The sequence below is a fragment of the Ornithorhynchus anatinus genome, chromosome 10 (genome assembly GCF_004115215.2).
Source record: "Ornithorhynchus anatinus isolate Pmale09 chromosome 10, mOrnAna1.pri.v4, whole genome shotgun sequence".
Lineage (NCBI taxonomy): Eukaryota > Metazoa > Chordata > Mammalia > Monotremata > Ornithorhynchidae > Ornithorhynchus > Ornithorhynchus anatinus.
In genome coordinates, this window is record NC_041737.1 from 42120344 (window position 1) to 42135953 (window position 15610).

The window sequence follows — 15610 nt, forward strand, 5'->3', positions numbered from 1 at the left end:
TGCTCCGCCACTTGTCTGCTGTGTGACCTCGGGAAAGTCACTTCACTTCTCTGTGCCTCAGTTGGCTTATCTGTAAAATGGGGGTTGAGACCATGATCCCCACATGGGACAGAGACTGTGTCCAACTCGATTTGCTTGTATCCACCCCAGCGCTTAGTACAGTGCCTGGCTTATAGTAAGTGCTTAACAAATACCATCATTATTATTATTACCATTGCTAACTTTTTTTTCCTCTCGTAACCCTCTTATCCAGGAATTTCTCCAAGTTGTTCTTGATTTGGTTGGCAGCAAATTCCTTGTTTACCACTTGCTGCTTAGCAAAGTTTCTTCTTTTGTTTGGTTTAAATGTATCTATGTTCAATCTTGAAGGGTCCCCTCACCCTGCTGTGGAGGGAACTGCTAAACAATTTTGGTTCTCCCAGTCCCCACTCTTCTTCACTGTGCCTACTAGAATGGTTGCCTCTCTCGTCCTTTATCTTTCCGAACTGAAGAGCTCTAATCATTCAGTCTGTTATTGTACAGAAGCTGTTTTGTCCCCCCTATCATTTTTTTATGATATCCGTTAAGTGTTTATTATGCGCCAGGTACTCTACTAAGCACTGGGATAGATACAAGATAATCGGGTTGGACATAGTCCCTATCCCACACAGGGCTCACAGTTTTAATCCCCTTTTTACAGATGAGGTAACTGAGGCACAGGAGAAGTTGTGATTTGTCCAAGGCTACCTGGCAGAGGCAGAATTAGAACCCCGATCCTCTGACTCCTGGACTCAAGCTCTTTCCACTAGGCTACACTGCTGCTTGGTTGCCTTTCTCTGTATTGCCTCCAGCTTTCATTATGTCTCCTCTCAGTGTGGTGACCAGGACTGAATGCAGAAAGTCATGAGCCTTATAGAGCAGACTTCTGACTTTGGTTTTATCTCCCCTTCCTGATGAAGTGCAGTTGTGCAAGCAGTTTCTTTCCCAGAAGGAGGCCATGAACGAGATTGACTTGTCCATCAAAGCTCTGGGTCATCAGGACTCTGATTTTTCCTTAATTGCATTCCCACCCCCTGGAAGCTCATCACGGGGATGTTCTTGGGATCTAGAAGCTAGAGTCCAATCTCTCTGGGCTTCCAGGTACTCAGTTATGTCATCTTAACCAAATTCCCAGGGGCCTGAAGATGCTGGGGAGACCTGGGATTTCTGCCCACACATGGCTCACCCAGTGTGGCAGGCTCTGGTACGGAACTTTACGACCGGACTCCCAGATTGCCAACACTTACAGCCACAAAACAGAAGCCTCCTGCAGTCAGCCTGTATTTTCGATGTAGAAAAGTTTTTGCTAAGAAAACAATTGTGCTGAATATTGGACACAGTCATGGGAATTTCAAACTGGTGGAAAGAATGGGCAGTATTTCAGCCCGCCCCGCCGCCCCCAAGCTGAAGTTGATGCCAAAGGGAAAGAAATTATGGGAAGTGAAAATGTTTGAAAGATGAACTCCCTACCCCTTTGAGCTGACAGGTAGTGGAGTTAAGGAGGGCACTGTGGAAGTGTTGGTAGGAGCAGTGGGAGATATACAGAGGTTGCTCAGTCAGAGCTGGGAGGGGAGTCCAGATAGCATGGTGTAATGGTTAGAGCCCAGGCCTGCGGTCAGAAGATCACGGGTTCTAATCCTGGCTCCGCCACTTGTCCGCTGTGTGTGACCTTGGCAAATCACTTCATTTCTCTGTGCCTTTTATTTCATCTGTAAAATGGGGATTGAGACAATGAGCCCCACATGGGACAGGGACTATGTCCAACTCTATTTGCTTTCCCATTTCAGGAAATAGCCGATGGCTACCTTATCCTGGTCTCTCCTGGTGGGAAATGGGCACTGGGGGACAAGCTAGTTTTTGTTGTCCTGTTTCTGCAGGGTGGCTTTTGATTGGTCAGCAACTCCTTACTCAGGCTCTGGAATGCTGATGATAATAATAATAACTAGGTATTTAATCAGCCTTTACTATGTGCCCAAGCACTGCACTAAAAGCTGGAGTAGATTATAGATGATCGAGTTGGACACAGTCTTTGTCCCAGGTGGGGCTTCCGGCCTACGTAGGAGATCAGGAATTGAATCTCCATTTTACAGATGAGGTAACTGAGTCACAGGGAACTTAAGTGACTTGCCCAAGGCCTCACAACAAGCAAGTGGTGGACACAGGATTAGAACTCAGGTCCTCTGACTCCCAGCCCTGTGCCTTTTCCACTAGGTCAGACTGCTCTTCTGGACATGGACTTTGTCCAACCTGATTAACTTGTATCTATACCAGCACTTAGTAAAGGACTTGCTTGGAATATAGTAAGTACAGAATTTTTTGTCTTGTCATATGCTGTTGAGTCATCTCCATCCCATAGCGATACATCTCTCCCATAACACCCCACCTCCATCTGCAATCCTTTTGGCAGTGTATCCAAAGAGTTTTCTTGAAAAAAATCCGGAAGTGGTTTACGGTTGCCTTCCGCGCAATAAACTTCCGCCCTCGACTCATTCCCATGCTGCTTAGAAATGCCAGAAAAAAAAACAACCTCACGTCCTTGCTGTGCTAAGAGATTGATTGGTTGATTTGGAGTGCACTTACAGAAACCGAGATGTTTGGGAGAGCATCTGGGAAAGCATGTCAAGTGGCTTCTCCTGCTTCACTCTTATGGTGAAACGGGCATGAACCCGAGAATCAGCCTGGGGTCCCTGCAACTATATTTGCCTGCCTCTCTCCCTCCTCTCCCTGCAAATCCCCACTGTCCTGCTACAGGCCAAAACTGAGGGAGGAGGAGAACCACTGGTTCTGCACACTTGAAGGCTGGGGATTGGGCCTACAAGTCAGAGAACCTTTTTTTAATGATATTTGTTTAAGCACCTACTGTGTGCCGGGCTCTGTACTCAAAACTGGGATAGATAACAGATAATCAGTCCATGTCCCATATGGGGCTCACATTCTTCATCCCTATTTTACAGTTGCGGTAACTGAGTAATAGAGTAAGTTAAGTGACTTGCTCACGGTCACACAGCAGGCAAGTGGCAGAGCCAGGATTTGAACTCAGGTCCTTCTGACCTCTAGGCCCAGGCTTTATCCATTAGGGCATAACCCCTTACCAGTTAACTCCTTCAGCAATCACAAAGGCATTCCTATTGTCTCCAGGGAAGTCTTACTTGGATAGATGCCTGAAGCAGTCTCCATTAATAATACTAGTGGTATTTAAGCACTTATTATGTGTCAAGCACTGTTCTAAGCACTGGGGAAGGTACAAGACAATCAGATTACAGTCCCTGTCCCACATGAGGCTCACAATATAACTAGGAGGGAGAACTGGTACAGAATCCCTATTTTAACAGACAAGGTAAATGAGGCACAAAGAAGTTAAGAGACTTGCTCAAGGCATGTGGCAAAGCTGGAATTAGAACCCAGGTGTTTCTGACTCCCAGGCCCAAGATCTTTCCACTAACCCACACTGCTTCTCCATTATATCTGATTATATCCCAGTCTCTGGATTCCCGGGAATCTGGGAGGGGAGCATACGGGCTACGGTCATCCACATGGAATTAAGGTCACCGGGGATCAAGGAATCACCGGGTTCCGGGTCATGGGCCTCTGAAAGGAATGTTTACTGGATGTGACCTCAACTCTGGAAAGGGCTGGTGGAAGTGTATAAAGTCATAATGTCTTGTATAATATTTTGATAAAAAGATTTTCTATTTTGTAAATACAGTATTTAAATTATCCATGGTATCTGAAAGACTCAAGGCATGTATTTGAAGTTCCCAGAAGAAACATGGGAAAATTGCTTTGGAAATTGTTTATTTTTGTCTTTTTCTAGAGTAGAAGATCTTAACTAACAACGCTGGCTTCGGTAGATAAAGCAAGTATTGGAGTAGTTGTATGGGTGGTGTGCCTCTAACCTACCAGGCAATTTTAAATGTTATAAATTAAAATCTCCACACCGGGACAAGTTATTGAGAAATGTGTTATGCGGGTTTGGGAGCAGCCAGTATCAGAAGATTCTCTTCATTCACCTCAATTTTACCTGCCAGGTACCAATACCTCCCATGTATTTAAACCTTCTGTGGGGAGGGAGGGATTCAGCGAACACAACCACCTTTGCTGAAATAAAGTCCCAACCTCCCCCGGATTAATGTTTTTTGAACTTTTGTTTAATTTTGACAGTATTGCCTAAGGAGTTGGGCTGCCTGTTATTCATATGTAAGTTTAAAACCCTTCCAGGTAGCTCAAATGAATAGACCCACGTTAGACAAGAGCTCAGCTTAGATTTGTGCTCCCACCTCCATCTGCAGATTCAGTTAATGGTGGCAAGTATTTTACCTCCAGGGCAAGAGCCAAACTTGCTTGGTAGAAAATCCAACATTACAGTTTTCGACAGGCAGCCTGGGAGATGCAAGGGTGCTATGGGAGATGCTGGCAGGTGGAGAAGTAAGTAGGAGATGCTGTTCTCTTTCGTCCCGATCCTCGTCCTTTCGGAGGAGGGCAGAGATTTGTGAAAAGTCACAGCTCCCTGGGGAATGTCACTGACCTGCCTTTGAGAGGAAGGTTAGAAGTTTAGCTACGCTTTGGAACATGTATGCAAAAGTCACCAAGGAAGTCTCAAGTCCGGGTGGTGGAAAGGGAACTAGAAAGTTGTCTGTTTGGAAAGGGGGGTTTTGGTGCCTTGGGCAATGATGTGGAAATCAACTTCTTTTTGGCCTGGTGGGTATGCCTTTGTGTCGTAAAAAAAACCCAAAAAAACTGGAGGGCGCTCATGGCTGTATCTACATTGGCCTCTTTTCAGTTCTTTGAAAAAGTCTTACCCATGCGCTGCCTGTGTCGATAAGAAGCAGCAAATTGGGTGAAAGCCATGGCAGTATCACTAAAGGTAAACGCACTAGTGCTGGAAGCTGCTAATGCAACAAGAGTATACCTTTAGGATGGCCAGAGTTCGAAGCTACTACTTGAGGGAGTTGAATGATTCTCTAGATGAATATTAATCAGATTTAAAAAATCATCATCACAGGCAGCTACTTGTTTGAGCAGGTATTAGTCAACATCAGGTGCTTCTTTGTGGTTTGTACGGTTTAATTCTTTAAGTCCGGGTGATTTTTTGAAGAGTGGTTTCCTGGAATTTATTCGGAATAAGAGCACACACACAAGCACGCTCACGGGTTATGTGGTCTATGTGTGTTGTGTTGGAATAGTGCTGTGACCACACTATATTATGTTACTGCCACAGCAGCTAGCGGACGGCAGGCATTTGTTTTTTGAGGACAAGCTTCCGGACTGGTATTTTGGTTCCTTCAGATTCAGGGGTGAAACAGGGCTAAGTTACTGAACAAGAAAGCTCCTCACACAGCCGTGCTAGGCAGCTTGGTGGACAGGAGAGGGACTGAGATGGAACCCTGGAAGTCACAAAGGCAATTAAGTGGCTAATTTTGAGGAGTATATGCTCGCTAATTTGACAACCAGGTTCTCTTTTAGCATAGAAGCTATAAACTGATTCCACTTGCCTTTCTTACCATTGCAATATCAAGCCCACCTGTTCAGCTCACCTATGTGTCTTTATTTCAACTTCAGTGTACGTACTACCAGTTCTTTTCTGGACCTCCAAATGGGAATTCCCTATTTACAGTCTATTCAATCGTATTTATTGAGCGCTTACTATGTGCAGAGCACTGTACTAACTGGCCACCAGGTTTTAGATCACACTCCAGGGTGGAATTACAGCGTGGTTTAGTGGAAAGAGCATGGGTTTGGGAGTCAGAGGACGTGGGTTCTAATGATGGCTCTGCCACTTGTCTGCTATGTGACCTTGGGCAAGCCACTTGACTTCTCTGTGCCTCAGTTAACTCATCTGTAAAATGGGGATTAAGACTGTGAACCCCATGTGGGACAACCTGATTACCTTGTAATTACCCCAGCACTTAGAACAGTGCTTGGCACATAGCAAGCACTTAAATACCATAATTATTATTTTTATCTTCTCAAGCTACCAGGCATCAGTGCTTGGCACATAGTAAGCGCTTAACAAATACCATCATTATTAAAAGGTCAGTATTGGAGTCTCTCCCAGAGAACGATCTCTATTGTTTGTCCATTCTACTTGCAACTTAGTTGTTGGAAAGCATTGGCTTTAATTCATTTGGGTTTCCAGTTGCTCCTGAAATCCTTCAGGCAGCAGATTCTTGGCAGTGAAGAATAAAACCTGAAAAACATCTCGCTTTCCTTTGCGGTATATCCGGGACTCTGGAGATGAGGAATGTGTTTCAGAAATGGAGTAATCAGTGGAACCCAAACCTAGGGACTTAACCCACCTTATTCTGGGGCCTAGTACAGTAGGAGCAAGAAATGTAAGCTCCTTGTGGACACAGAATGTGACTACCGGCTCTGCTGTAATGGTATTTATCGAGCACGAATGGTGTGCAGAGCACTTCCCCCTTTCCTCTTCTCCCACTCCCTTCTTCGTAGCCCTTACTTGCTCCCTTTTGTTCATCTCCCCTCCCAGCCCACAGCACCTATGTACATATCTGTGTCCCGCAGTCTAGACTGTAAGCTCATCGGGAGCAGGGAAGGTGGCTGTCTATTGTTGTATCGCACTCTCCCAAGTGCTTAGTACAGTGCTCTGCACACAGTAAGCACCCAAATACAGTTGAATGAATGTAATCAATCAGCCGTTGGCTGCTTATTGTGTGCAGAGCACTGTGCTACCAGAATATAACAGACACATTCCCTGCCCACAGCAAGCTCTCCAAGTGCTCTGCACAGGGAAAGAACCCAATTAATACCATTGATTGATGTTGCAGAAAACGGCCCATGAGTCTGGTTTGGTTTAGGGACTGTGGGAAGAAGGATTGATGCTCCAGGCTGAAGATCTTTGCTTTCACGTGGGACCGTTTCATCTGCCTGGAAGAAATTTCACTGCCGAGAAAAAAACCACCCTACCTGGAGCGGCAGGGCAGTCAGAAGTAGGAAATTGTTTCAACCAAGGTCTTTCCCCCGGCCCGCTGGCAAGGAGTCACGGCCAGGCGGCTTCTTACTGACCTCTGCCGGCTCTAAGCTTTTTTGCAGACGAATGTTCAATTCTCCCGAATGAAAGATTCCCCATTGGGTGCAGAGGGGTGGGGTGTCACATCCAGCTCCCCAGTGAGGGGGGAAAGGGGTGAACGATTGCAGTGTTCTTGCCCCAAGCACATCCCCTCGCCTGAGTGTAGACAGCTGCTCGGGTATTGCGCATTTGGAGCCCGAAACTGAAGGGAAAGTTGGCAGAAGGTGCTTGCCTCTGTTGCCGGCAGCCATGGCTCAGGTCCTCGGGGCCTTCGGCGGTCGACCTCTCCTCAGGTAAGAATGGTGTGGGCCAGGGCTGAGCGAGGAGGGGAAGGTGGGGACTCAGAGGAGGGGGGCCAGATCATCATGCAATCTCATTTCAACTCATTATCAAAATAATAGTGGTACTGGTTAAGTGCTAGGTGCCAAGGATCATCCTAAGTGCTCACGTAGGTGAGATTGGATGCAGTCCCCATCCCCTGTGGGACCGGGATGGGGTCCTTCAAAAGTCACCAGAAGATAAGCGCTTAGTACAGTGCTCTGCACCCCGTAAGCGCTCAAATACCACTGAATGAATGTAGGATCCCTCTCAGGAGGGCAGATCGCATCATCAACAAATGTCCCGCTGTTGCCTAACCCCGTGCTCCAAGGCTATGTTCCTCCCTGAACCACAGAGGCCTGATGAACACGGGACCGAGATTTGAAAGACCAGGGGTCTAATCTTGGGAAAGTGGCAGTGCTCTAGACCGTAAGCTCCTTATGGACAGGGAGCTTGGCTATCAATTCTGCTGTATTCTTCCAAGCACTTAGGACAGCGCTCTGCACACAGTAAGTGTTCAATAAATACCACTGATTGTTTGAAAGTTACTTAATTGCCTTGGGCCTCAATTTCTGTTCTCCCTCCCCACTAGACACTAAATCCTATGTAGGCTGGGGTCTGAATCCAATCTGCTTATCCTGTATCTATTCCAGCATTTATGATGATTATTAATGATAAAAAGTGCTATTTGTTGAACACTTATTCTGCACCAAACTCTACTAAGCACTGTGATAGGTAATAATAATAATAATAATGTTGGTATTTGTTAAGCGCTTACCACGTGCAGAGCACTGTTCTAAGCGCTGGGGGAGACACAGGGGAATCAGGTTGTCCCACGTGGGGCTCACAGTCTTAATCCCCATTTTACAGATGAGGTAATTGAGGCACAGAGAAGTTAAGTGACTTGCCCACAGACACACTGCTGACAAGTGGCAGAGCTGGAATTCGAACCCACGACCTCTGACTCCAAAGCCCGTGCTCTTTCCACTGAGCCACGCTGCTACAATAATCAAGTCCCTAGTCCTGTCCCTCATCAGTCTAAGAGGGAGGGAGTACAAGTATCGAGTCCCCATTTTACAAATGAGAAGACTAGGGCACAGAGAAGTGAAACTACTTGTCCAAGATCACAGAGCACGCAAGTGCCAGAACCTGGATTAGAACCTGATGACAAACAGGGACTGTGACTTGATTACTGTGAATCTACCCCAGTGCTTAGTACAGTGTTTGGTGCAGAGTAAGTGCTCAGAAATAGGAATCCAAGGGAAATAAGGCAAACAGTAGCACAAAATAAATCAACACTAGACAGCTGCAGTTAAACTATTAGGACAGAGATGTCTGCAGAGATTCCTTATGCCCAGCACAGGGAACCCCTCTCGCTACCCTGATCAGCTGAAAATTCAGGAAATGGCAAACGGGAAAACAATGACACCAGCTGCAGACCTGAAATTTGGGAAGCTTTAGTGCTCTTTTTTATGTTACTTGTAAAATCTTATCAGGTGCCAGGCTCTATACTAGGCGCTGGGGTAGATACAAGTTTAAAAAGATTGTTCACAGTTCATGCCCCACAGGGGGCTCACAAGTTTAATCCCCATTTTAGAGAAGAGGTAACTGAGGCACAGAGAAGTGAAGTGACTTGCCCAAGGTCACATAGCAGACATTTGGTGGAGCTGGGATTACAACCTAGGTTCTTCTGACTCAATAGACCACAGTGCTTCCCATCCTGCTCCTAGAATCGTTGGAGTTGGGGGCTAGACAGGGGGTGGTGTCCCCATTACTTACCTCCATGCAGTCAAGTCAGCCTGACCTTACCCTTCAGCCCACAGAGTCCCCTTTAGGACCTGCATTACCTGGTTGGGACACCTCCAAAGAGCAAGCGAACCCAACAATAACTTAACTCTTAACCTCATAACGATAACAGTAACTGTAGTATTTAATAAGCCCTTACTATGTGCTAAGCACTGGTGGGGCAAAATACAGTCAGATCAGACAGTGCCTCAGTTACCGCATCTGTAAAATGGGGAGCCCCTCATGGAACGTGGACTGCGTCCAACCTGATTAGCTTGCACTTAAAATAGTGTCTGACACATAGTAAGTACTTTTAAGTGCCTCTTCCACAACAGGGTCACAGTGTCAATGATGATGGAAAATAAATATTTAATCCCCATTTTAAAGATCTGGAAACTGGGATACAGAGAAGGTAAGTGGCTTACCCAGGATCACAGCAGGAAAGTGGCAGAACTGGAATTAGAACCCGGATCTCCTGACCCAGGCTTGTACCCTTTTTATGGGACCACACTGCCTCTTTCCTGGTTTCATCTGTGGACCTTCTCATCCACCCAGTCGTATTTATTGAGTGTTTACTCTGCACAGAGCGCTGTACTAAGCACTTGGGAAAGTATAATATGACAATCAACAGTGACACTCCCTGCCCACAATGAGCTTACAGTGAGAGGGAGTGTTCTGGGGTAAAATAAAAAAAGGCTAATGCTCTGCATAAAAGACTACTGCATGAAGTTACACAAGCAGGAAAATGCAGGAACAGGAATGCCTAAGCCATGACTCCACTAGACCTTAAACTCCTTGAAGGCAGGGACCCTGTCTGCCAACTCTTGCACTCTTCCAAGTGCATAGTGCAGTGTTTGCTAGCACACAGTTAATCACAATGCATACCACTGATTAATTAATTTGCAGATTGTTCCCCAAAGCTCTGTGATTTTTTTTCTTTTTAAAAAAAGGAAGCAGTGTGACCTAGTGGAAACTCAGGCCTGGGTTCTAATTCTGACTCCACCACTTGTCTGCTGTATAAGTCACTTAATTTATCTGTGCCTCAGTTTTCTCAAATGAAAAATGGGGATTCAATATCTGTTCTCCTTCCTACTCAGACTGTGAGTCCCACAGTGGACAGGGCCTGTGTCCAACCTAATGAACTTGTATCTAACTCCAGTGCTTAGTACTGTGCCAGACACATAAGTGCTTAACAAATACCATTAATAAAACAACCAACCAACCAAAACAACAACAAAAAACCCCCAAGCAAATACTGTAAAAAAAATGCTACATATATCTGTTACCAATTTAAATAACACCAAATTAGTTCTTATAAAACACCAATCACTTTGGGAGAATAGCAACAAATCTCACTTTATCAAGTGATAGCAGATAGAACTCCAGCCCCAGACTTCTGTTCCTATACATCAGAAACACACAAGCCCCTCTCACTTCCCCAACGCTAAGATGAGGGGGTACAAGTTACTCTTCTAGGCCACTCTAAGTTCTGCCTGCAGAGAGAGCCATGGGAGGAAGCAATTTAGATAAACCGACGACTGGTAACAGGAAGAGCTGCAAGAGAGAGGGTCTAGGTAGGGAGGGGTAGAAAAGTGAGGGGGCAGTTTTACTAAATACTAGCTGATAGGGTTATAACCAAACAGATTTCTTACACGAGAAGGAAACGGTGTCTTTAAAACTGGAGAACATGGACCATCATTTAAGATTCAATAAAAGCAGATGCTGAACTTCTGGTTTTTAATAAAGGAACTTCTTCGTGTTAAATTCAAACGCAAATGAATGCTCTTACAATGAGATGACTTAAAAACAGACCTGAGTATGAAAATTATTGCTTCCAAGGTTGAAATAGTTGGCACAAACCATACAGAGTAATATAAAAAATGACCCAACCCAGAAAAAGAGTTACATAATAATTGCTCCTAACTTTGTCTTTTTTTTGCATATTTTATACACATATCCACAAAAAAAAGCCATTTACTAAACTGAAGGGTGAGAATTACATGTGACAGTACTTGTCCTGAATTCCAAAGTTTTACGTATAAGACATGAATCCACTGGAATGGTTTATGTCCTTTCACATTAAGTAATTCTATGAATATTGGACATGTTCATTTGACATTTTAAAAGTATTTCAGACAATTCAATCATTAAATATTGCAATTCAGAAACAATATTTATTTTCACCATTTTAATGTTCAGAAACTTGTACAATGATTCTCAATCTCTGGCACTGAAAAATAGTTTCGTTTGACCTTGACAGAATTGATGGAACTTTTTTTTAATGTCAAGCCAAATGCAATTTAGGTTCTTAAGGCGCCAAACAGCGACAAATTTTACTCCCCTTCTCTTGCAAACAATAAAAAAAAATCAGACTGTATAAGGTGCATTTATTGGTTTTACATTCATTCATTTCAAGGGAAGAAACAGTATAATAGGCTAGTTAACATTCAACCAAAGTTTCCAATTTTATCTATTGCTAGGTTGGAGCTAGATTTTGAACTTCAGAGCAACATTCAAATACTGGCTCTAGCTATTTAGTAAAGTCATCTGAAGTCTGACACGAGAGATTCTCAGGAGGGCAAGCCTGCAACAGAGTGGCATCTCGAGTCACATTACTTTCATTTCTTGCTTCAAAAACCCACTCCAAGATCTCCCCATTTTTGCTGGCAGCGCTTGCAATGCTGACAAATCACACTGAACTCCCCTGGCTTAGACTCAGAGACTAAACAACTGAAGCTACAGTCAGATTTCTTTTTCAGTCTTACATAAGACGCAAGATCATTCTAAATCGATCCCAATCGTTTCTCTATTGTTCAACGGGCTGATGCCCAAAATGATTAGGCAATCACAAGCGAGTACTGCGATGCAGTGCTCTCTCTGGCATCTGCTATAATACTTTCAGATGGAATAATTTTCCACATTAAAAGAATTACTGGCTGTACAGTGCTACACAGATGACGGAATGCACAATTAACTTCTTTTCTGGCAGAGTGATCCAAAATGCTTGAATACCGACCCACCCGCATTTCACCAGTGCTGTATGTGTGCCTAGGATTTCAGCTTCTGCCACAGTTATATCACTTCTGAAAAATCATTCAAAAGGCCAGGTTAACTTTGCTGAATTGCAATAGTCAAGTGTTGATGGTCTGAGAAGCATAAAGAACCATTTTAAAAAAAATCAGTTTAGATATATGATTATGTGGCTCGGATGTCAAGTCATTCTCCAAATATCTTCGTCAAAGAAAACATCTGCATCATAAATATAAACTGATTCAAGCTACAGTTTTAAATATCATATACAGTTATTTATACATATCCTTTTTATTGTGCATTTATAAAAAGAATTCTGTTGTGCTTTTTAATGTCAGATCTCAATTTTGATATCAAAACATTTTCATTTACTAGATTAAATTCTTTATGTTTCTTCTTCTAAACGGGCTAGGGGGATTAAATGGAAGATACAATTCTGTGACTGGCTGAACAATTACTCAATAAAAGGTGATTCTGCCATAAAAGAGGCAGACAATTAAAACAAAACAAAATCATCAGAGCTCTTATTTTTTTCCCCACCAAAATCTACATTTTCCACAAGGTAACAATCTCTCAGCAATGAGTACACAGTCAAAGAACAGTCCAACGTCCTTCACGACCTGTTCAGTCATTCAATTGGTACAGTTAAAGGCTGATCTCTAGATCTAAAAGATGTATTCACCATCTACAATCTAACTCCTGTGCTTTTTGGAAAAAACAAAAACAAAACACGGTTCAAATGTCTTGCTTATCAATGTCAGACTTATTTACAAAGGTTTCTATTTCTGTTCACAATAAATAATCCTGGTACTGAAAGGGTCGATGGGCATGCACATACCAATACGAATGCATGCTGGAAATATTTACATAGTAGTATCTCCTTCATACTATCCCTTTAAAAGCAGAAAGTGCATTTTTTCCTCATATCCTCCGTAAATTTCAGTCTTGCTTCTGGGGGATGCACCCTTCCATTTCTACTACCTCTGGCCATCCTTCATATTTGTTTGTATCCTTGTTGTTTTTTATGTGCTACAAAGGAAAACACAATGGACTATTATCAGTGGAGCCATTTGATTCATAATAACTAATGTACTGTACTTGTTCTCCTGGCCTCAATGAATAGATTTCAATTTGTGCACAAATCCTATAAACTGTTTCCTAAGACATTAGAATGTATAATGCCATCTTAGCCACTTGCCTGAGGGTAAGCATGAAGGCTGCATTATGCTAATAGGTCCCTTGATTTCAAGAACAGTTTTAGCCATTTTATAGGATTAAAAAGTTAACTTGGAAAGTCAAAAGCAAAGATATCACTTGACACCAATATAAAAAGTTGAGTATTCAAACATGGCTGACCACCACGTATACAAAGTTAGATTTTCAAATATCACCAAATGTTTATAATTCATTTATCAGAACTAGAAACAGTGGGTGGCTATTCTTTCCCCCTAAACTGGTTAGAAACTAGACAAAAAAATTGGGTGGTACTTTCACCCTTGGGATGAATAGTTTACAGAGGACAGTTGGCTATTTTATTTACCTGTTATAACAACCAAAGGCTGGGTTACACCTGCCTAGTGTCATGAAAGGACTGAGAAAAATCAGATGACTAACCTGTTCAAAAGGACTTTTGGTCTTAATACCTTTTCCACCACAAAAGACCCAGTTGTCTCTAAAGCCAAGGCTAGTGATGGATGAACTTCCCAATTCAGCAATCAACTTTCGAGCCTCATCGTTGAGTCTTGAGGGAGAAAAGAAACAGAGACAGCCCACAGCAAAGCATGATTATTCAGGTAGAGGACCCAATTTCCCTGGGGGTTTTCAGAAGAGGTTTGGGAGCAATGGAGAGGAGGATTCCACCAAGGAAGGAATAAAATAATGGTTGTCCAAGGCTCTACTTTCTAGTAAATATTCCAGGTCTCGGTCTCAGTACAGAGACTGCAGAGCCCCTCGGGACAATAATCTACAGGCCCAAGTGTGTCAGAGAATTTTCTTCTGGCCAGGTCACATTACATTCAAATGATCACACCCAACAGAGAGTTTGGCTGGGGTTCACTGCCACACCTATCAAGTATGGTCCAGAGAAGCCCTGTGGCTTATTTAATATCCTGCTGAAGTTTTTACCTAATGTCTGGATTTTACTGATCAGAATGGAAGAGACATGAGAACCACATATTTCATTTTTTCAGGTACCAGTGAAATTAGACCCAAGGAGTTAGCCTTAACTTTTACTTTTTACTCACTGAATACATTTTACAATAATAATAATAATGTTGGTATTTGTTAAGTGCTTACTATGTGCCAAGCACTGGTCTAAGCACTGGGATAGATACAAGGTAATCAGGTTGTCCCACATAGGGCTCACAGTCTTCATCCCCATTTTACAGATGAGATAACTGAGGCACAGAGAAGTTAAGTGACTTGCCCAAGGTCACAGAGCTGAAAGGAGGCAGAGCCGGGATTAGAACCCATGACCTCTGACTCCCAAGCCCTTGCTCTTTCCACTAAGCCATGCAGCTTCTCTAATCCAACTCATCTAAACATCCACTTTCTAGTGATTTAGAAGTAAAAATGAGACCACTGAAAAACAATGAAAAGCTATCAAAAATTCAAAACAAAGTCTAACGCTTCTCATTAGTCATTTCCTGAGCAGGCCAAAAAGTTTTTTGAAAGTATGTCCATTTTCAAACAATGTTTCCCAGCCCTAAAAATAAAGTATTGGCTGATATGCCACCAACCCATATGAATTCAGGACAAACATATTGAAAATCAGGCTGAAAAGCTATTGGGGAATTCCTTTCATTTATTTATTGCTTTCTATTTATTCTTCTTTCAGGAAGACCCACATTGGGAGAGGCCGGATAGTTGTGATCACACAATCAGCATTACCGTGTCTCGGCCCAGGGCTTTAGACTAACGTTATTTTTGCAGAGATGAGAGGAGGGTGGGTTCAAGTCAGAGCTTGTGTTCCCCAATGTATCTAATTTTCCCACTCACAATGCAATTTCCTAAAGAGATGACCGGATCATTCAAATACTGTTAATAATAAAAAACAAAACTCAAACTGACAATCCTTCCCTCCGCCCGACCGCAACTTTAGCCTTCAATCTCAGCTGTATTTCAATTTCCTTTGGAAAGAATTTGAAGACAACTGTAATTTACAGGAGTATCAAGCCACAAAACAAAACAAAAAATTGTTCGCTTCAGCGCATCTGCAAAGTACTGTGCATGCCCAACAGTCAGTAACTCACCAACTTCAGCTCAGAAAGTAGAAATGAGGGGGGAGTGGGCATTTGCTGGGAAGCTAATGACACTGTTGCCTGGGAAAGTCAGGAGGAACTGGCCTCATAAATGAACTCTGTCGTCTGTTATTTGTGATAAAAATTTGTTTTAAATAGCCTCATTTTTCTCTCCAAATCCTCCAGAAACTAT

General features: G+C 43.2%; 1 protein-coding gene across 1 annotated transcript in view; it reads right to left on the minus strand.

Annotated features, from left to right (window-relative positions):
- Positions 1 to 10868: 10868 nt before the first annotated feature.
- Positions 10869 to 15610, minus strand: part of FAM3C (FAM3 metabolism regulating signaling molecule C) — a 37490-nt gene continuing 32748 nt past the window's right edge. Inside the window, exons 11-12 of the mRNA XM_029072865.1 lie at positions 13793 to 13919; positions 10869 to 13207 (exon numbers count right to left, since the gene is read on the minus strand). Coding sequence (XP_028928698.1) covers positions 13118 to 13207; positions 13793 to 13919 — 217 coding nt within the window. The 3' untranslated portion in view covers positions 10869 to 13117. The remainder of the gene's footprint in view (positions 13208 to 13792; positions 13920 to 15610) is intronic.